The 16,470-nt window shown below is 45.3% G+C and overlaps 1 protein-coding gene across 12 annotated transcripts in view; it reads right to left on the bottom strand.

Annotated features, from left to right (window-relative positions):
* Nucleotides 1-16,470, bottom strand: part of GOLGA1 (golgin A1) — a 38,540-nt gene that overhangs the window by 2,054 nt on the left and 20,016 nt on the right. For 4 of the 12 annotated variants that reach the window (XM_083721173.1, XM_083721170.1, XM_083721166.1 and 1 more), the window contains 10 exons: nucleotides 10,785-10,880; nucleotides 9,253-9,405; nucleotides 8,488-8,583; nucleotides 7,087-7,167; nucleotides 5,039-5,141; nucleotides 4,114-4,274; nucleotides 3,052-3,210; nucleotides 2,462-2,521; nucleotides 1,721-1,867; nucleotides 309-395 (listed from right to left, as the gene is read on the bottom strand). In XM_083721173.1, the coding sequence (XP_083577299.1) occupies nucleotides 309-395; nucleotides 1,721-1,867; nucleotides 2,462-2,521; nucleotides 3,052-3,210; nucleotides 4,114-4,274; nucleotides 5,039-5,141; nucleotides 7,087-7,167; nucleotides 8,488-8,583; nucleotides 9,253-9,405; nucleotides 10,785-10,880 (1,143 nt within the window). Of the gene's footprint in view, nucleotides 1-308; nucleotides 396-1,720; nucleotides 1,868-2,461; nucleotides 2,522-3,051; nucleotides 3,211-4,113; nucleotides 4,275-5,038; nucleotides 5,142-7,086; nucleotides 7,168-8,487; nucleotides 8,584-9,252; nucleotides 9,409-10,784; nucleotides 10,881-16,183; nucleotides 16,280-16,470 lie in introns of all 12 variants that reach the window. The other 8 variants (XM_083721163.1, XM_083721174.1, XM_083721167.1 and 5 more) reach the window with 3 other exon arrangements.

The following is a 16,470-nucleotide window of genomic DNA, read 5'->3' on the forward strand; positions in this document are numbered from 1 at the left end:
ATGTAGAGGCAGCAATTCGCAAGCACATTAGAAAAAGGCCTGAGCTTAAATATACTTAAATATATACTGAGCATAAATAAATATACTTTATGCATGCACCCTGTAATGCTAATATCAATGTGGCTGAGACCCAAATTGAAAAGGAAGATTCCCAAAGCACATGTGATGGAAGGACTGGAACAAAAGCTCCATTTCTGGCACAGACCCACAATGCCTTCTTCACACATGCAAGCTACCCCTTGATATAGGGGTCATCAAGTGATGGAAGATGCCCAAGTGAACTTGTAAGAGTTCAAGCAAAGTCTTACCTTATACTCCAAGGTTTCCTTGAGCATGTTTTCTTCCTCTTGAGAGAAGTTTAGCAACACAGACATGGCTTTTATCAGGTGGAATGCCTGAAATGCAATAGCTGGTGAGTTACAACTGATTGTTATGTGTAACCCTTACAGATTTGATCACAGAGGTACAGCCAACTAGCTAGAGAAAAATGCTTGTTGCTCTTGGTGTCTGCTAGTGGGAAATGCCTGGTGCTGCTGGGCAGTTTGAAGAAACCAACAAATAATGTGATTTTTAAACAAAGTATAATTTGTGAGTTTGGGGGCTATGTGCACACACAAAACATACCCACACAGCAACCCAGGGCTCTGACCTGACCTGGAGAACAATGACCTGGTCCCAAATCAATTTTTGTGTGTGGCAGTGGAAGCCAATGCTTATTAAGGTTTAATCTGATCTGCCATCTTGAGTCAAAATGGCACCTAAATGGTGACGAAGTCCACTGCCGGAGTTAGGCAGCTGAATCTATGCCAAAGAATGGACAGAGTCACACCAAAGTAATGTTTCAACCCTTCATCTTGATTTGAAATGGCATTTGGCATCCAAACACTGACAAGACTGCTGCCTCCACCTCAGTAACCCTTGTATTGCATTTGGAGATGGTACTGTATTTTTCTGTGTATAAGGTAATGATTTTTGCTATTAAAAAAATAGGCAAAAATTGGGTGTTGTCTTATACATGGATAATGAATACAGAAGGGGGACATGCGATTAATGGCAGCAGCAAGCAGGAGGTTGGCAGCGGCGATTGGGCGGGTGATTGGTGGCTGCAGCAAGGCCTGCTGGCGATTGGCAGCTGTGGCGAGGCGGGCAGGTGATTGGTGGCTGCAGCAAGTGGGCGGGTGGGCTGTCGGTGAGTGGGCAGACAATTGGCTGCGGTGAGATGTGTGATCGGCAGTGGCTGTGGCAAGCAATTAGCAGTGGCAGGCAGGCGGGTGAGCGATTGTTGGAAGTGACCCCCCCCCAAAGCTAAACAACTTAATTTCTTAATTTTGGGTTTAAAAAAAAATACACAGAAAAATACGGTATCTTGAGAGGTGGTTGAATGCATAGAGAACAAATGGGCAAACCACATTCCAAAATATATAGTAGAAAATAGTGGATTAGACTTCTGTGTTTCAAGCTGGGATCCTGAGGTACCAGCTTACTGTGGTTAATTCTGTATGTATGCTTCATCAAGGTGGCATGCAAAAATTCAAAAATATTCTGAATTATGGTATGTTTTCACATTTGATCAGCTTCAGTGGAAGTCACATGGAACTTATCACCTGAGGCATGTTGATTCACAGCCAAAAGCAAAATAAAGAGGGAGGAAACTGGAGGGCAGGGCAGGAGGATGAGGACACGTTAAAATGGCATCATCAGTAAAACATGTTTTTCTTACCTCTGATTCCCGGCAGGACATAAATTTTAGCACCACGTGCTTAAGGTACTCAAAGTTTATCTCTCGGGAGTCATTCAGATCGGAGTTGTTTGTTACAGTCAAGGCAGCAGTGGGGACCTCAGGGACCTCACCATCGGGTCGCATTTTCTGAAAAGGGTAAAAACCAGTGCTAGCTTTAAGGGACAGGCAAAACCGCCACATCCAACACTCCTGAAGCCAGGCCTCACATCCTCCAAAGCCATTCTGGAGAGCAAGAAAGAAAACGGCCCTGCTGGGTCTGCATATATGCCACACTATCAAATTCTGCCCCCCCCCTCCAAAGGCGACTGTAGCAACCTACATAAATTATGCAAACTGGGTAGCTCATTCACAGCAAGCGCTCACTAATTTGGATCATATGTTCCAGTTACGCTAGCTAGTCCCAAACAACACTTGAGAAAATTCAAGTCACCACTCAGGCTTCCAAAACATCAGTAGTATTACCCATGCATATATTTATCCTCATAAGTGCTAGAAATTTGTCTTTACAATAAAATTCAAAAGCTGACATCCTCAAGAAACTGAATTCTGCTTCTGCCACCAAATTCTGCACTTTCCCCCCCTTTGCATGCTAAAATCATGGCACGCACGCACGCGCACACACACGCACGCACACACACACACACACACACACAGTGACATACACCAAACTAGTCCCTATGATAATGACAGAAACTGCCATTCAGCACAAGATGAACTCACCAATTCTTTCTGCAAGGTTTTCTTCAGCTCTGCCATCCTCTGCTGCAGCTGCTTTATTGTCTACCAGAGGAGAAAGGGTAGGGAGAGAACATCAGTTCACAAGTCTGGCCATCAATAAAAGCCACTTCACCTCAACTATCAAGCCTTTTCCACAGTGGCTCCCCACTTTTGGGATGCTCTCCCCAGGGAGGCTTGCCTGGCACCTTCATTACATATCTTTAGGTGCCAGGCAAAAACACCCTTCTTCTCCCAAGCTTTTAGCTAATTAAACAACCTATGGCCTTTTTTAAAACTGGGTGGTGGTGGTATTGTTTGACTTAGACTCCCGGAACTGTTCAAAAACCAATGCACGACTTCCGATTGGCTGCAGGAGCTTCCTGCACTCAATTGGAAGCCATGGAAGCCACATCAGATGTTCAGCGCCCAAAAAAAGTTCATAAACCGGAACACTTACTTCCCGGTTTGTGGCGTTCAGGAGCCAATTTGTTCGGGAGCCAAGCTGTTCAACAACCAAGGTACCACTGCATATCAGAAACAATTGGAAGGAGTGGAAAAGTAGGAGAAAGGCTTATGAACAGTTGAACCCACACCTTGTTCTTCTCTGCGATTTGCTGCTCCAAGTCTCTGTTTTCCTTCTGGAGCTGGACAATATCAGTGGCAGCCACCTCCCCGTTTGGCTCTGTTCCCCCATCTTCAGAGGGACACAGATGCTTTTTCAGGGCTGCAGAAGTCAGTTCTAATGTAGCAGCCTAGCAGGGGGTAAAAACGGGCTGGATTTAGCAAGATCAGGGAGGCAACAAAAAGAGAGCTTATGTACATCCTGAAAAGATTTGGGACAAGTAGGTTTCTCCTGGCCACATATGAAGGGGCAAGGTGGGTGAGAAGAGATAATCAAGCAACAAAACCACAGGAATAATGGCTGCACCAAGCTACAAGCAGACCAGTCAATATGGGTCAAAAGGCTATACTGGCACCTCCAAAACATATCAAAGAAAGCTTAAGGTAGAAGCCGCACATCTGTGATGAGGTAACCCAAATTCTGAAAACCTGCATAAATTGTGTTTATTTTGCATATATGTCTTTTGCTTCCACAATCATGGAAAGTGTTAAGGAATTATAAAGGACATGGAAATCTTACATAGCAACCCTTCTGGCTTCTGAGATTTCATCAGGCATTGCCCACAAACTCAAGTGCATCTTTGCATCCATAAGGCTGGAAACTTGTCAGTTTTTAAAAAAGAAAGAAAACAAAATTGTTGGGATTTAAAAATCTGTCACAGTAGGTAGGATCTCAACGCATTCTAGTTTTGGCTCCATCTTTACCCTTGTTGAGTTCTGCCAGGGGGACACAAAAACTAAGGAGCCAACACTGAGTTGTTCCCACCCTTCCTGTCCCCAATTGTAAGGAGATAGGTAGGAGGGTGGATGACAGCAGACCAAGACTGGTGGGGGGGTGCCCCATTTCCCCCCTAATGACATTATGGTTTGGCTGAAATTGCCCAGTGGACTAAATGGGGAGGTGCATGGTCTGGAGTTTCCCCACTGCTGCAGTGTTCTAGCACTGAAGAGAGGAACATTCCAGAGGAGAAGCCACAGTGCTGCTTTTAGAAAGGCTAAGGGCTTGCCCTGCCCAAGGAGGGGAAGCTGCTTACTTGCTTCTCGCTGGCTAAGAGGCGCTCCTGCTGAAACTGTAGCTGCTCTTGCAAAGCACTCATCCGTTTCTCTGCCGCAGCTTCTGTCTCCATGGCCTGGTGCTGGCACAACTCAAGGTTGGACTTCAACTGGTCCATCTGCAGCAGAAGTGCATCGTGGTCTAGAAGGAAAGGGAAACCAGTTTAGAGGCAGGGAAGAGAGAAGAAGAAGAAGAAGAGTTTGGATTTGATATCCCACTTTACCACTACCCTAAGGAGTCTCAAAGCGGCTACCATTCTCCTTTCCCTTCCTCCCCCACAACAAACACTCTGTGAGGTGAGTGGGGCTGAGAGACTTCAGAGAAGTGTGACTGGCCCAAGGTCACCCAGCAGCTGCATGTGGAGGAGCGGAGACGTGAACCCGGTTCCCTAGATTACGAGTCTACCGCTCTTAACCACTACACCACACTGGGTGGGATGCGGTCATTAAACAAGAAGCATTCAGTCCAAGAAGCATTCAGTCTATTCCCCCAATTTTATCCTCACAACAGCCCTGCAAGGTAGGCTAGGCTGAGAGAGGAAACGACTAGCTCAACATCACCCAGCAAAAGATTCGTGGCCAAATGGGGGTTTGATCCTGAGCCTCCCAGGTCCTAGTCTGCCATTCCAACATAATAAAATTCAAAACAATAACAATTAATTGCACATTTAATTAAAATGCAAGTAAACCTATTTAGTTTAATTAATTCAACAAAACTGATGAACTTGATCCAGTCATTCCATCCACTCTGGACCACTGTTCTAACCTGTGGTGCTCCAGATGCCATTGAACTACAATTCATCCTGAGCTACTGGCAGCTGCTGACGACAGCTGGGAGCCCAACAGAACTTGGAGAGCCACATCACCCTCCTTGCAACTAGTAAATGAAGCTTTGCTGGGTCTTACCTTGCCTTAAGTGCTTCAGCTCTTCCTCCCCTTTCAGAAGTGCCTCTGCTTTCTCTGCAATCAGCAGGTCCTTCTCATTCAATAGCACAGTCAGCTCCACAAGCTAAGCCACCAGGGGGAAAAAGAAAGGCAATCGACAGGTATGATGTTGCTTCCAGCCCTTGCTTTTCAGACATTCCAAAATGAATGTTTATCATAATCCAACATCACTGTAAGACTGGATCCACTTGAGGGCTATTTTACACTAAAAGCTGGAGTGCTATATATCAGAAAAGGAGGATGGCAGCCAAAGATGGTGTCCTTTTTGTGCAAAATCTGGTGTAACAGCATGTACAAGCAGAAGTGTCCAGACAACATATGCTACCTATTACGACACTGGACAAATGTCAGCCCTTGCCAACCTGGGGCCCTCCAGATGTTCTAGACTTCAATGCCAATGTGCTGGCTGAGCTGATGGAAGTTGTGGTCCAAAACATCTGGAGGGCACCAGGCTGGCTGAAACATTTGCACAATGAGCTTTCGTGGCTATTTCCTGTCTTTGCTTTCAGATCTAAAACAGCTAACTTTCCCTCCTCCCTTAACCTCACCTCACCACATGATGCTTTTTGACAAATGGCTGTTCACACTTTCAAGGGTGAGATGCAAGCAACACAGGACACCTGTGGAGAGGGCTAACTACTGGCCCTGATGGCTGTGCTCTGACTCTACAGCCAGAGGGAGTAACGCCCCTGAATACCAGTTGCTGGAAGCCACGGGAGGGGGGAGGTCCTGCTTGTGGATTTCCCATAGGCATCTGTTGGCCACTAAGGGAAGAGGATGCTGGACCAGAAGGGCCACTGGCCTGATCCAGCAGGTTGTTCTTCTGTTCCCCCCCCCCCACTCCTCTCACAAACTCACTCAAGTCTCTCTTCCCCTTACACTGTCCTCCATCCCCAAATACCTGGAACACCTTTCCCCCTCTCTAAACTGTTTCTCCTCAAAATCCTCTTTGTCTTGATTAATCCTGATTAACTTTGCTGGACCTCCAAACCTCTTCTGTATCTTCCTAAATTTGTGGGTTAAGAATCCACCATTTCCAGACTTAATTTCTATAGCACCCAGCACCCTGCTGGAGCTAGAGGAATATGTAACAGGTAAAGAAGGATCAAAGGCTAAAAATGCTCCAGAGCCTCCGTGAAGAAGTGTGACAGATTTCTATGGTGAAAAGTTCTGGCTTCATAGCAGAACAAGCCCTGGTCCCCAAAGCCACTGCTTTGGATAAAAGCTCTGCCCGAACACAATTCCCACTTCATAAACAGCAGGGAGCAGCTGGGGGAGGACAAGGAAGTGGGGGAGGTCTCTATCGGAAGGGGATTCTTCCTAGCCACTGAAATGACTGGTTACCATGAACAGTTACCGTATTTTTTGCCCTATAGGACACACTTTTTCCCCTCCAAAAATGAAGGGGAAATCTGTGTGCGTCCTATGGGGCGAATACAGGCTTTCGCTGAAGCTTGGAGAGCGAGAGGGGTCGGTGCGCACCGGCCCTTCTCGCTCTCTAGGCTTCAGGAAGCTATCAGCAAGCCTGGGGAGCCCATGGGACAGAGCGCCCCTCGCGCCAGGCAGACATCGACCAGCCCCACAAGCTCGGGGGACAGCGGGGAGGCGGAGCACCTCCATACCGCTGTTCCCCAAACTGGTTTTTGGGGGGAAATAAAGGGGAAAAAATTCCCTTTATTTCCCCCCCAAAAAACTAGGTGCGTCCTATGGGACGAAAAATACGGTAAGTTATGACAGACAGCTTTTACCCAGGCAGTAAAGTCAAGACAGAGGCATCAGTTTTAGATTCTCAGCTATTATGGAGACCACCTGCCCATCTCCAAAATGGTCCCTATCACTGTCTGATTTGCAGTCATTCATGGTGGGCCAGAACCAATTTATTTGCATTGGCTCTGATTTGACCTGTCAATACCAACACAATGAATGGCTCAGGTGCTGCCTCCCGCCATGGCCAATCCTGAAGACAAAGCCAGCTACACCCACAGTGGGTGCCAAAGGAGTGAGCCCACCTCCTGCTGCAGTTGATGCTCCTTTTGCCCTCGCGTCTCCTCCAGGGCTTGGGTGGTTTCAGCGCTACTGCTCAATTCTGCCTGCAAAGCAGTAAGAATCCTGGGGTTAGAGAATGGAGGACTCAGAATGAGAGTAAACTCCCTAAACCCATGCACTGTAGTGTGGAAAAGGCCATCTTCCCAACCACAATTCTAGCCTACTTTACCTTGGCAAACTACCAAATCCCAAACAAAGGGAAGGCAAAGAGTTGTATCCAGCCAAGTTATACTCAAAAAAAGGTAAAGGTAAATGACCCCTTGACAGTTAAGTCCAGTCAAAGGTGACTATGGGGTGTGGCACTCATTTTGCCTTTCAGGCTGAGGAAGCTGGCATTTGTCCACAGACAGCTTTCTAGGTCATGTGGCCAGTATGACTTTACTGTTACTGGTGCACAGAACACCATGACGAGTGCCAGAGTGCATGGAAACACTGTTTACCTTCCCACCGCAGCGGTACCTATTTATCTACCTGCACTGGTAAGCTTTCAAATTGCTAGGTTGGCAGAAACAGGGAAAGAGGAACAGGAGCTCTGTCACACAGATTCGAACTGCAAGACCTTCCGATTGGCAAGCCCAAGAGGCTCAGTGGTTTAGACTACAGCGCCACCCGTCCATCAATTTCAATGGGCCTGCTCTAAGTAACTGGATGCAATCAAAGTCCATTTTAATCAAAGGAAGACGACAGAAACAGAAAGAAGACATCTCAGTTCAAGGTGGACTACTATTCTGACCTTCAAGGTCACATTACCTTTTGCCCACCCTCTGAGGGCTGCATGCCAGTGGTGGGCAGGGCCAAAGTCACCAGTAGGTGTAGCCACACACACACACACACACACACCTCTCATTCTCCCCCTCATCCCTTCAAATGCTTGAAAAAAGAATTTTAGTTTTTCCATGGAACTGGTATTGATAGGCAATGCTGCTGGGGAGAGGGAAGTTAACCCTTTACTCCTGAGCTGCTATATCAACAAACAAAACCCCCTCACTTACACAGCAATAATATTTGAAAGGGGGCAAAGTGGGGCAGTGAGGAGTGAGGCCTGGGGTCAGCCCTGAGGGCTAGACAGAGAAGACTGGAGGGCTGCATTCAGCTTTCAGACCCATGCTCTACAGCTCCCCACCCCAGGTTTATAAGGATGCCGGCCCACAGCCTTTGAAACAATCTGCTAGCAACATTTGCAAAACAAAACCCATTAAAACACCTGCAAGTTGCACTGAACTGGCTGTCAAAGCTAGCACGTTTAGGTTCGGGGTCCCTCTCTTCTCTGCTGCACTAGCAACATAGCTTTTACTTAACCCAAAAAAGGCAGAATACCAGTTTCCAACATGCTGGATGGATGTGACTGTTAAGAGCACAGATACCTTTAGCCTTTCCAATTCAGATTCTTGCTTCCTTAAGGCGCTTTCCAAGTCTTTGCATCTGCCTTTCAGTTCTTCGTTTTCTTTTTCCAGTTGGCTCTAAATGAAAAACAGAACAAAACATTGGACTCATGTAGGAATAAAGATCAAAGATTTATTCTTTGTCAACACTGGAGGTAAAGTTATGCTGGACTGGAGGAAGACTACTGTTGATCCAGACTCGGAAAATATCGCCTAGCAGGAGGAGAAACAGCTGGGTACCAACCTAGAATGAATACTTGGAATATTTTGATATATATATATATAGAGAGAGAGAGAGAGAGAGATACAGATGGAGAATTGGAAGCCCTTTTTATTTCTCTTTCTTTCCTTTTTTTTAAAAAAAATATCATTCTTTTGTTATTTTTATATTCTTGTTTCTGTTTCTTTTTCTTTCCTTTCCTCTTGCTTCTGGGTTGTTGTTTTTTTTTTTAATGTCCTCTACTGTACACACATGAAGCTGATGGACCCAGTGTGTGAGGCAGGGAAAGGAACAGGGAGGGAGGTTGGGAGAAGAAAAGGAAGCTCCTAGGTGAGGGTCCGCCCCTTTTTGTGTGAGACAAGGTTTAAGATCTACTTTTGAAAGATGGATTTGCATCTTTCTTTCTCTTTCTGTTTTTTTTTAATTGTACCGTATTATGAAAAGCTTTAATAAAATCTTATTAAAGAAAAGAACAGAAGTGGCTGGAAAAGATGGACAGTTGCTCTGAAAAGGAGAGCAGGACTCACTATCGTCTGATGTGCAGCCATCCTTTCTGTCTTCTGGGCAGCTTCCAGGGTTGCCATCTGCTCCAGCAGCCTCCCAACTTGCTCTGTGCACTGGTGCTGCACAGCGTAGAGGCCTTCCTGTGCTTGGATTCTCTCCAGCTGCAGATCTGTTTGCTGCTAAGAAAGGACAGAGTGAGAGAGTGGGGTGGGGGAAGAATCTAGTATTGAAACTCCATCAACTCTGCATGTGCTCAGAACAGGTTAAGCAGAGGAAAGTGTGCTGAAATAAAATTATATGAATATGTCTTAACATATATCTATATATGTTAATTCAATTGGCTTACTCCCATTCACATGCTTGATTCTGAAATTATTTCCAGGTCTGTTTTTAGATCTGTAAATTGTTTTGGTCAGAACCAATAAGGCAGAGAGTGAGGAATGGAGGGAAGGGGTGTGAAGCCTGTGGTTCTCTAGATGTTGTCAGACTCCTAACACTCATCAGTCATGGGCCGGCACAGCCAATAGTCAGGAATGATGGGATTTGTGATTTAAAATATGGAGGGCCACAGGTTCCCTGGGTGAGGGGAACGTTATTGTGAGGCTTGAGAAATAAATAGAAAACCATTCTCCTAGAAAACTTGGGATGAGAAAAGCCTGCAAAACACTTCCGGATTCTCCCCTATATTCTTCAGGGCTAGGATCTTAGGAAAAACAAGCAAACTGAAAAACCCACAATGCAACTCAAACAGGATGCAAGAATGGCAAAAACAAAGCAAAAAACCCCAACCCTCTGATGGGCCTCTTCTTACATGAGTGGGCCTGGAGCATTTACAAACTGGGAGGCAGTAGTAGTAGCAGCAGCAGCATTGCAATCCAGGAGGTGCCATTTTCATTTCCCACAATGCATCACTCTGGGCATGGTGGAATATGAAAGTGCTGGTGAAAATAATCTAAAAGGGGAATCTAGGGCAGACATCTGATGGGGGTCCTGGTAATTTATTTATTTCACAAAATTCATAGCATTTGACTGTAAAAAAGCAATGCTCAAAGCAATTTACAATAAGAATAAAACAATGAAATCATCAGGCCGGGGGAATTAAAACCTTCAAAAGACAATCAAAATCAGCAATAAGCTAAAAAGCAGATTAAAACACATATCAATATACTACATGTCTAGGATAGGTTTGCCTTGACAAAACGGTTTTTAGCAGGTGTCAAAAAGATTTGATTGAAGGCACCTGTCTGACATCAGTGGAGAGGGAGTTCAAAAATGTGGCTGCTGCCACACTATGAGATCGTTTTCCTGCAAATGCAGATCATGTGGTGCTGCTAACAGTTCTAGTTCCACAGATCAGAGTGGGTGGGTGGGCATATAGGGGGAACAAGATCCTGGAGTTGCCTAGGGATACATTATAGTGACTCCAGGCATGCCTTGCTCACGTGTCTCTACTGAAGCTCTCAAGTCAAGTAGGAACATTGGGCTATTGTAAGTATTTTCCTTCCCCCTCACATCCTGAAAAGCTCTGCCAAAAGCTAGGCCACCCTAAACTCACCAGCTTTTGGATCTGCAGCTCTCTCTCCTCCATCTCTTCTTTGCTTTTTGCTGCTGTCTCGTTAGCAAGCTGTAGTGCCTGTTCTAGATCTTTCACCTACAAAAAAAACCCACAGAGAACCTTCTTTGAAAGCCAATGTGGTGTAGCAGGTAGAGTGTTGGGCTAGGACCTGTGAGACTAGGGTTCAAATCCTCACATGGCCATGAAGCTTGCTAGGTCATCTTCGGCCAGACACTGCCTCTCAAAATAATCTACCTCACAGGGTTCTTATGGAGATGAAACAAGGAGGGGGAGAATCATGTACGCCACCTTGAGCTCCTTGGAGAAAAGGTGGGATATTAAGGAAGTAAATAAATAAAATAAATAATACTTGCCTTGGGTTTCTGACACCTCAAACTCATAAACAAATTACTGAACCCAATGGGTGTTCCCTAATGGTTCTTCAACACCCTGGAAAAAAGTGACAAGTGGGGTGCTGCAGTGTTCTGTCCTGGACCTATTATTGTTGTTCAGTGTCTTTATAAATGACTTGGATGAAGGAATTGAGGGGATGCTCATCAAATCTGCATGTCACACTAAACTGTGAGGGGTGGCTAATGCCACAGAAGACAGGATTCGAAGTGACTTTAACAGATTGGAGAACTGGGACCAAACTAACAAAATGAATTTTGATAAGTGCAAGTGGAAGCTTCTGCACTTAGGCGGGAATAAACAGATGCACAAGTATAAGATGGGAGACACCTGGGACTTCTGTCGAGACAAGATGGCAAGCGCCAAGGCCGCATGGAGCTCTTGAGGGTCACCAGACCAACTATGCTGCCTGGCTGGTCCCTGCGCCACCACTACTGCCACAATCGGGGGGAGGGGGACCAGGGGTGCCCAACGCAACAACCAGGGAAGAAAGCCACCAATCACAATGCCTGTACAACTCTATAATTCCACAGTAGCCAGCAACCACTACCACCAAAACACCGAACCACAACATCCCCCCACTTCAACAGAACACAGCGCACATCCCAGACGAAGGCCACCAAGACAATCAAGATGGCACTAACCAAGGAGATGCCGAATGACAAGGAAGTCTCAACATCCCCCCCATGATGACAACTGCCCAACAACAAAAGGGACCTGAGGGAAATGGAACAGAATCTAGCAGAACTGTTGAAGAACACAGTTACTCCCCTGAAGACGATAATCAGCGACCTGACCTCTAAAGTGGAGACCCCCACTGGCACCATCTCCACTCTAGAAAAGGAAAACCAGATGCAACTCAAACAAGTACTGCAGAGCAATTCTGAAAGGAAAACACATGTCTGAAAAATAAATTAGCTGATACGGATTGCCGCCAATAAAAAGAAAGCATGGAAGTGAGAATTAAACTAGAAGCCCTTGAAGATTGCAGTAGACGCTGCAATAGCCACTTCTGCAATTTCCCAGAGAAAATGAAGGACAAAAAAACGGCCAATCTCATTGTACGCTGGCTAAAACCCACAATCCCAAACCTGAATCTCAAAGTAGATGATCTGGAAAGGGCACACAGCGCTCTAAGACCCATGCCGAAAGCCAACACCCCTCCATGAGACATCATTGTGTACTTTACCTGCTACAAAAAGAAAGAAGAAATATGGAATAACTTCAGAAACACAACCATTCTCTGATGTGGAGAAGACCCCATTCTGGCCTTTCAGGATATATCGCAAGAGACCCTAAACCGAAGAAAAAACCTACAACCATGTATCCAAACAAGCAGGAATCAAGTACCAATGGGGCTTCCCCTTTCGCCTCATTGTAACAACTGACACAACACAGCACACAGCCACCAACATTTAGCGAAATCATAAAAGGAAACCCCCTTCCCCAAAACCCGGACCTCTTCGAAAATAGTCTCTATCCCAAAACCACTCAAAGATAGCCTCAAAATAGAATGAATCTGATAGAACACAGCAAAACGATCAAACTCCTACTGACATCCCTAGACATGTCGCTAGACATCCTTAAAGCCTTTGATTGCTTAGAATGGAAATAGCTATTAGCAGTATTAACTAACATGAAATTTGGCACCAACTTCCTACAAACCCTCAAACAAATATACTCCCAAACCTCACCAAAATGCAGAATTAACAATATGGACTCCAATACTATAGCAATCTGAAGAGACACTAAAGAAGGACACCCACTGTCTCCCTTCCTATTCATCCTGGTCCTGGAAACCCTAGCAATCCTACTGCGAGCAGCCCCAGATACCAAGGGTATGGAAATAAAAGGTAAAACCTACAAACTAAGGCTCTTAGCAGACGACCTGATGGTCATAACACCCCATAAACAAAGCAACCATCCTAAGCAAAGAACTCAACACAATGGTGTTGGCCCTACAAGTAAACTTTGCAAAATCTGAGGCTATGTGCTTCAACACTACCACCTCCAACCTGCATACCCAAAAGGAATTCACCAACATTACAAAGATAAAATTCTGCTGCATCAAATTCAGGTACCTAGGGGTTCAAATAACCAAAGACCTCAACAAACTATACCTCTACAATTACAAGCAACAAATCAACAGAGAATTGAGGAAATGGAACAACACCAGTTTCACCCTCTCAGACAAAATAGCAATGATCAAAATCAGGGGTCAGCAACCTTTTTCAGCCGTGGGCCGGTCTACCGTCCCTCAGACCATGTGGTGGGCCGGACTATATTTTGAAAAACAAAACAAAACAAATTCCTATGCCCCAAAATAATCCAGAGATGCATTTTAAATAAAAGCACACCATCTATTCATGTAAAAACACCAGGCAGGACCCACAAATAACCCAGAGATGAATTTTAAATAAAAGGACGCATTTTACTCATGTAAAAATACGCTGATTCCCGGACCGTCCATGGGCCGGATTGAGAAGGCGATTGGGCCACATCCGGCCCCCGGGGTCTTAGGTTGCCTACCCCTGATCAAAATGATCACCTTCCCAAAACTAACCTATTTATTCCAAACCCTCCCAATCTAGATTCCCCCAACCCAGCTTCAGAAGTGGCAGAAAAAACTACACTTGTTTATTTTCTCACACAAATAGCCAAGAATAAGCCCCAAATACCTGCACCTCCCCTCCTCAAGAGGAGGATGGGGAATCCCCAATACAGAATCAAATTACATCGCCAACCATGTATGCCACATAATCCTGCATATTCTAGAAGACAAGACAAAAAAAAAAATGGGTTCACTTGGAGAGAGACTCAATCAAAAACATCCTTGCAACAGCATACCTGTTTCTCTAAAACAAACTAGGCAGATTATCCCCATCTGCACTCATCTACTATTCCAACATGCAGCACAAAACATCCAGATAAAAACTTGGCAAGCCAAAGGCCTACACTGTTTAAAAGACTTCTACAAAAACAGCAAACCCATACCAACACAAGAAATACAAGACAAACTAGGAGACACCCAAATACCTTGGCTAACACATCACCAAATACATGCCCTCTTAAACAAACCAGCAGTTAAATAAGCAGACACTAGGCCCTTGACCACCTTCGAAAACCTTCTCCCAATAGCAGAGGGACATGGCAAAGGGATGGTATCCACAATATACAAAATACTGGTCCAAAATCCCACAACCCCTCTTGACGCAATCAAAGAACAATGAGAGCTCAACATAGACTATGAAATTAACCTCACCCAATGGACTAGAATGTGGTCTAAACATCCCTTTAAGTCCATATCAGCCAAAAGAAGGGAACTCACTCTGAAACTCACCTACAGGTGGTACTTAACACCATGGAAACTAGTGCTGATACACCCAGGAACCTCACCAAGATGCTGAAGAAGCTGCACCTCCACAGGCACATACCTCCACATGTGGTGGGAATGCCCTAAAATCCAACCCTTCTGGACAGCAGTCCTACAAGAGATATGCAAAATAACTAAACAGGTATTAGAAGTCACCCCAGAACTGGCCCTACTGAACATCTTCCAAGATCATAATGTCCACTCACATTATGCAGAACTTATAAACCACCTACTCTCAGCAGCCAGAAGCCTCATAGCCAGACACTGGAGGGACCTGTCAGGAGTAAACATGGGCCAATAGTATCAAATTGTATGGGAAACGGCCTTACTAGAAAAGCTATCCAATAAACTGAAACCGACACGGGAACAAATAGAAGAGGGCACCTTCACCCCAGTATGGCTCCCCTTTATCACATACACAGCCCAATGAGACAACGATAAAAATCCACTGATAGCATATGAATCAATCTGGCTCATCTGACCCAACAAACCCTCCCCTCCCCATAAATGCAAACAAACCCCACTGCGGATAACCACAGACAACCAACCACACCCTGCCCCCCAGTACCACTCACTACCAAGGAAATGTAATAAACAAATAGAAAGAGAACCTACCCAGTTGACACTGAAACAAAACCACACACATACACTATACAAAATATAAGCATCACCACCCTAGCCCTCCTCTCTCCCCTCTTCTTCCCCAACCTTATACTGTACTCAACACAAATGTCTCACAACATATGTAACTGATTTGTAAGACTTGTACAACCTGAAAAAAGAGAGAATGCATGTACTTTTATAAAGCAAGAAAATCTTTAAATAAAAAAATAAGGGAGACACCTGGCTTACTAGAAGTATGTGTGAAAAGCCCTAAGGGTCTTATCGGAGCACAAGCTCAACTTGAGTCAACAGTGAGATGCAGCAGGAAAAAAAGCTAATGCTATTCTAGGCTGCATCAACAGAAGTATAGTGTCTAGGTCAAGGGAAGTCATAGTACCGCTCTATTTTGTCTGGGTCAGACCACACCTGAAGTGCTGTGTCCAGTTTCTGTGTACCATAATTTAAGAAGGATATTGACAAACTGGAACGTGTGTAGAGGAGGGTGACCAAGATGATCAGAGGTTTGGAAACCAAGCCTTATGAGGAATGGTTGAGGAAGTTGGGTATATTTAGCCTGGCTAAGAGGAGACCTGAGAGGTGATATGATAGACATCTTCAAATATCTAAAGGGCTGTCACATGGAAGACAGAGCAAGCTTGTTTTCTCCTGCTCTGGAATGTAGGATCTGAACCAATGGATTCAATAAAGGAGTTTCCAACTAAACATCAGGAAGAACTTTCTGACAGTAGGAGCTGTTCAGCAGTAGGACGAACTCCTTTGGAAAGTGGTGGATTCTTCTTCCTTGGAGGTTTTAAAGCAAAGGATGGACAGTCATCTGTCATGGATGCTTTGGTTGATATACTTGCTTTGCAAGAGGTTGGAGTAGATGACCATCTGGATCCCTTCTGACTCTACAATTCTATGATTCTATGCACACACCACCCCAGCCAGCCTACCTCCCAATTTGGGGAAGAGGAAAAAGATATAGACCAGCTGACGTGATGGCCCCTACCTGTGGTGAACTACTTTCCTGGAGGCTCTGCACAAGCTCCTCTCTTATGTTTAGGCACACCTGCCTTTCAGCCAACTGGCAGTTCAGTTTGTCAATCTAGGAGGCAACAGACAGGACCAATGACTCAAAGCCAGGAGAACTGCAGGGTGCAGCTTTCACTGGCTGTACCATGAAGGAGCCCACACTTGAATGTTGTGGATCTCCCTCCCTCCACCAAGGACCACAACAGAATATAGGGCCAGCAGTGCTGCTACAGTGGTACAGTGGGGCTTTGGGGTGGAGGTCCA

The sequence above is a fragment of the Podarcis gaigeae genome (genome assembly GCF_964106915.1).
Source record: "Podarcis gaigeae genome assembly, chromosome: Z".
Taxonomy (NCBI): Eukaryota; Metazoa; Chordata; class Lepidosauria; order Squamata; family Lacertidae; genus Podarcis; species Podarcis gaigeae.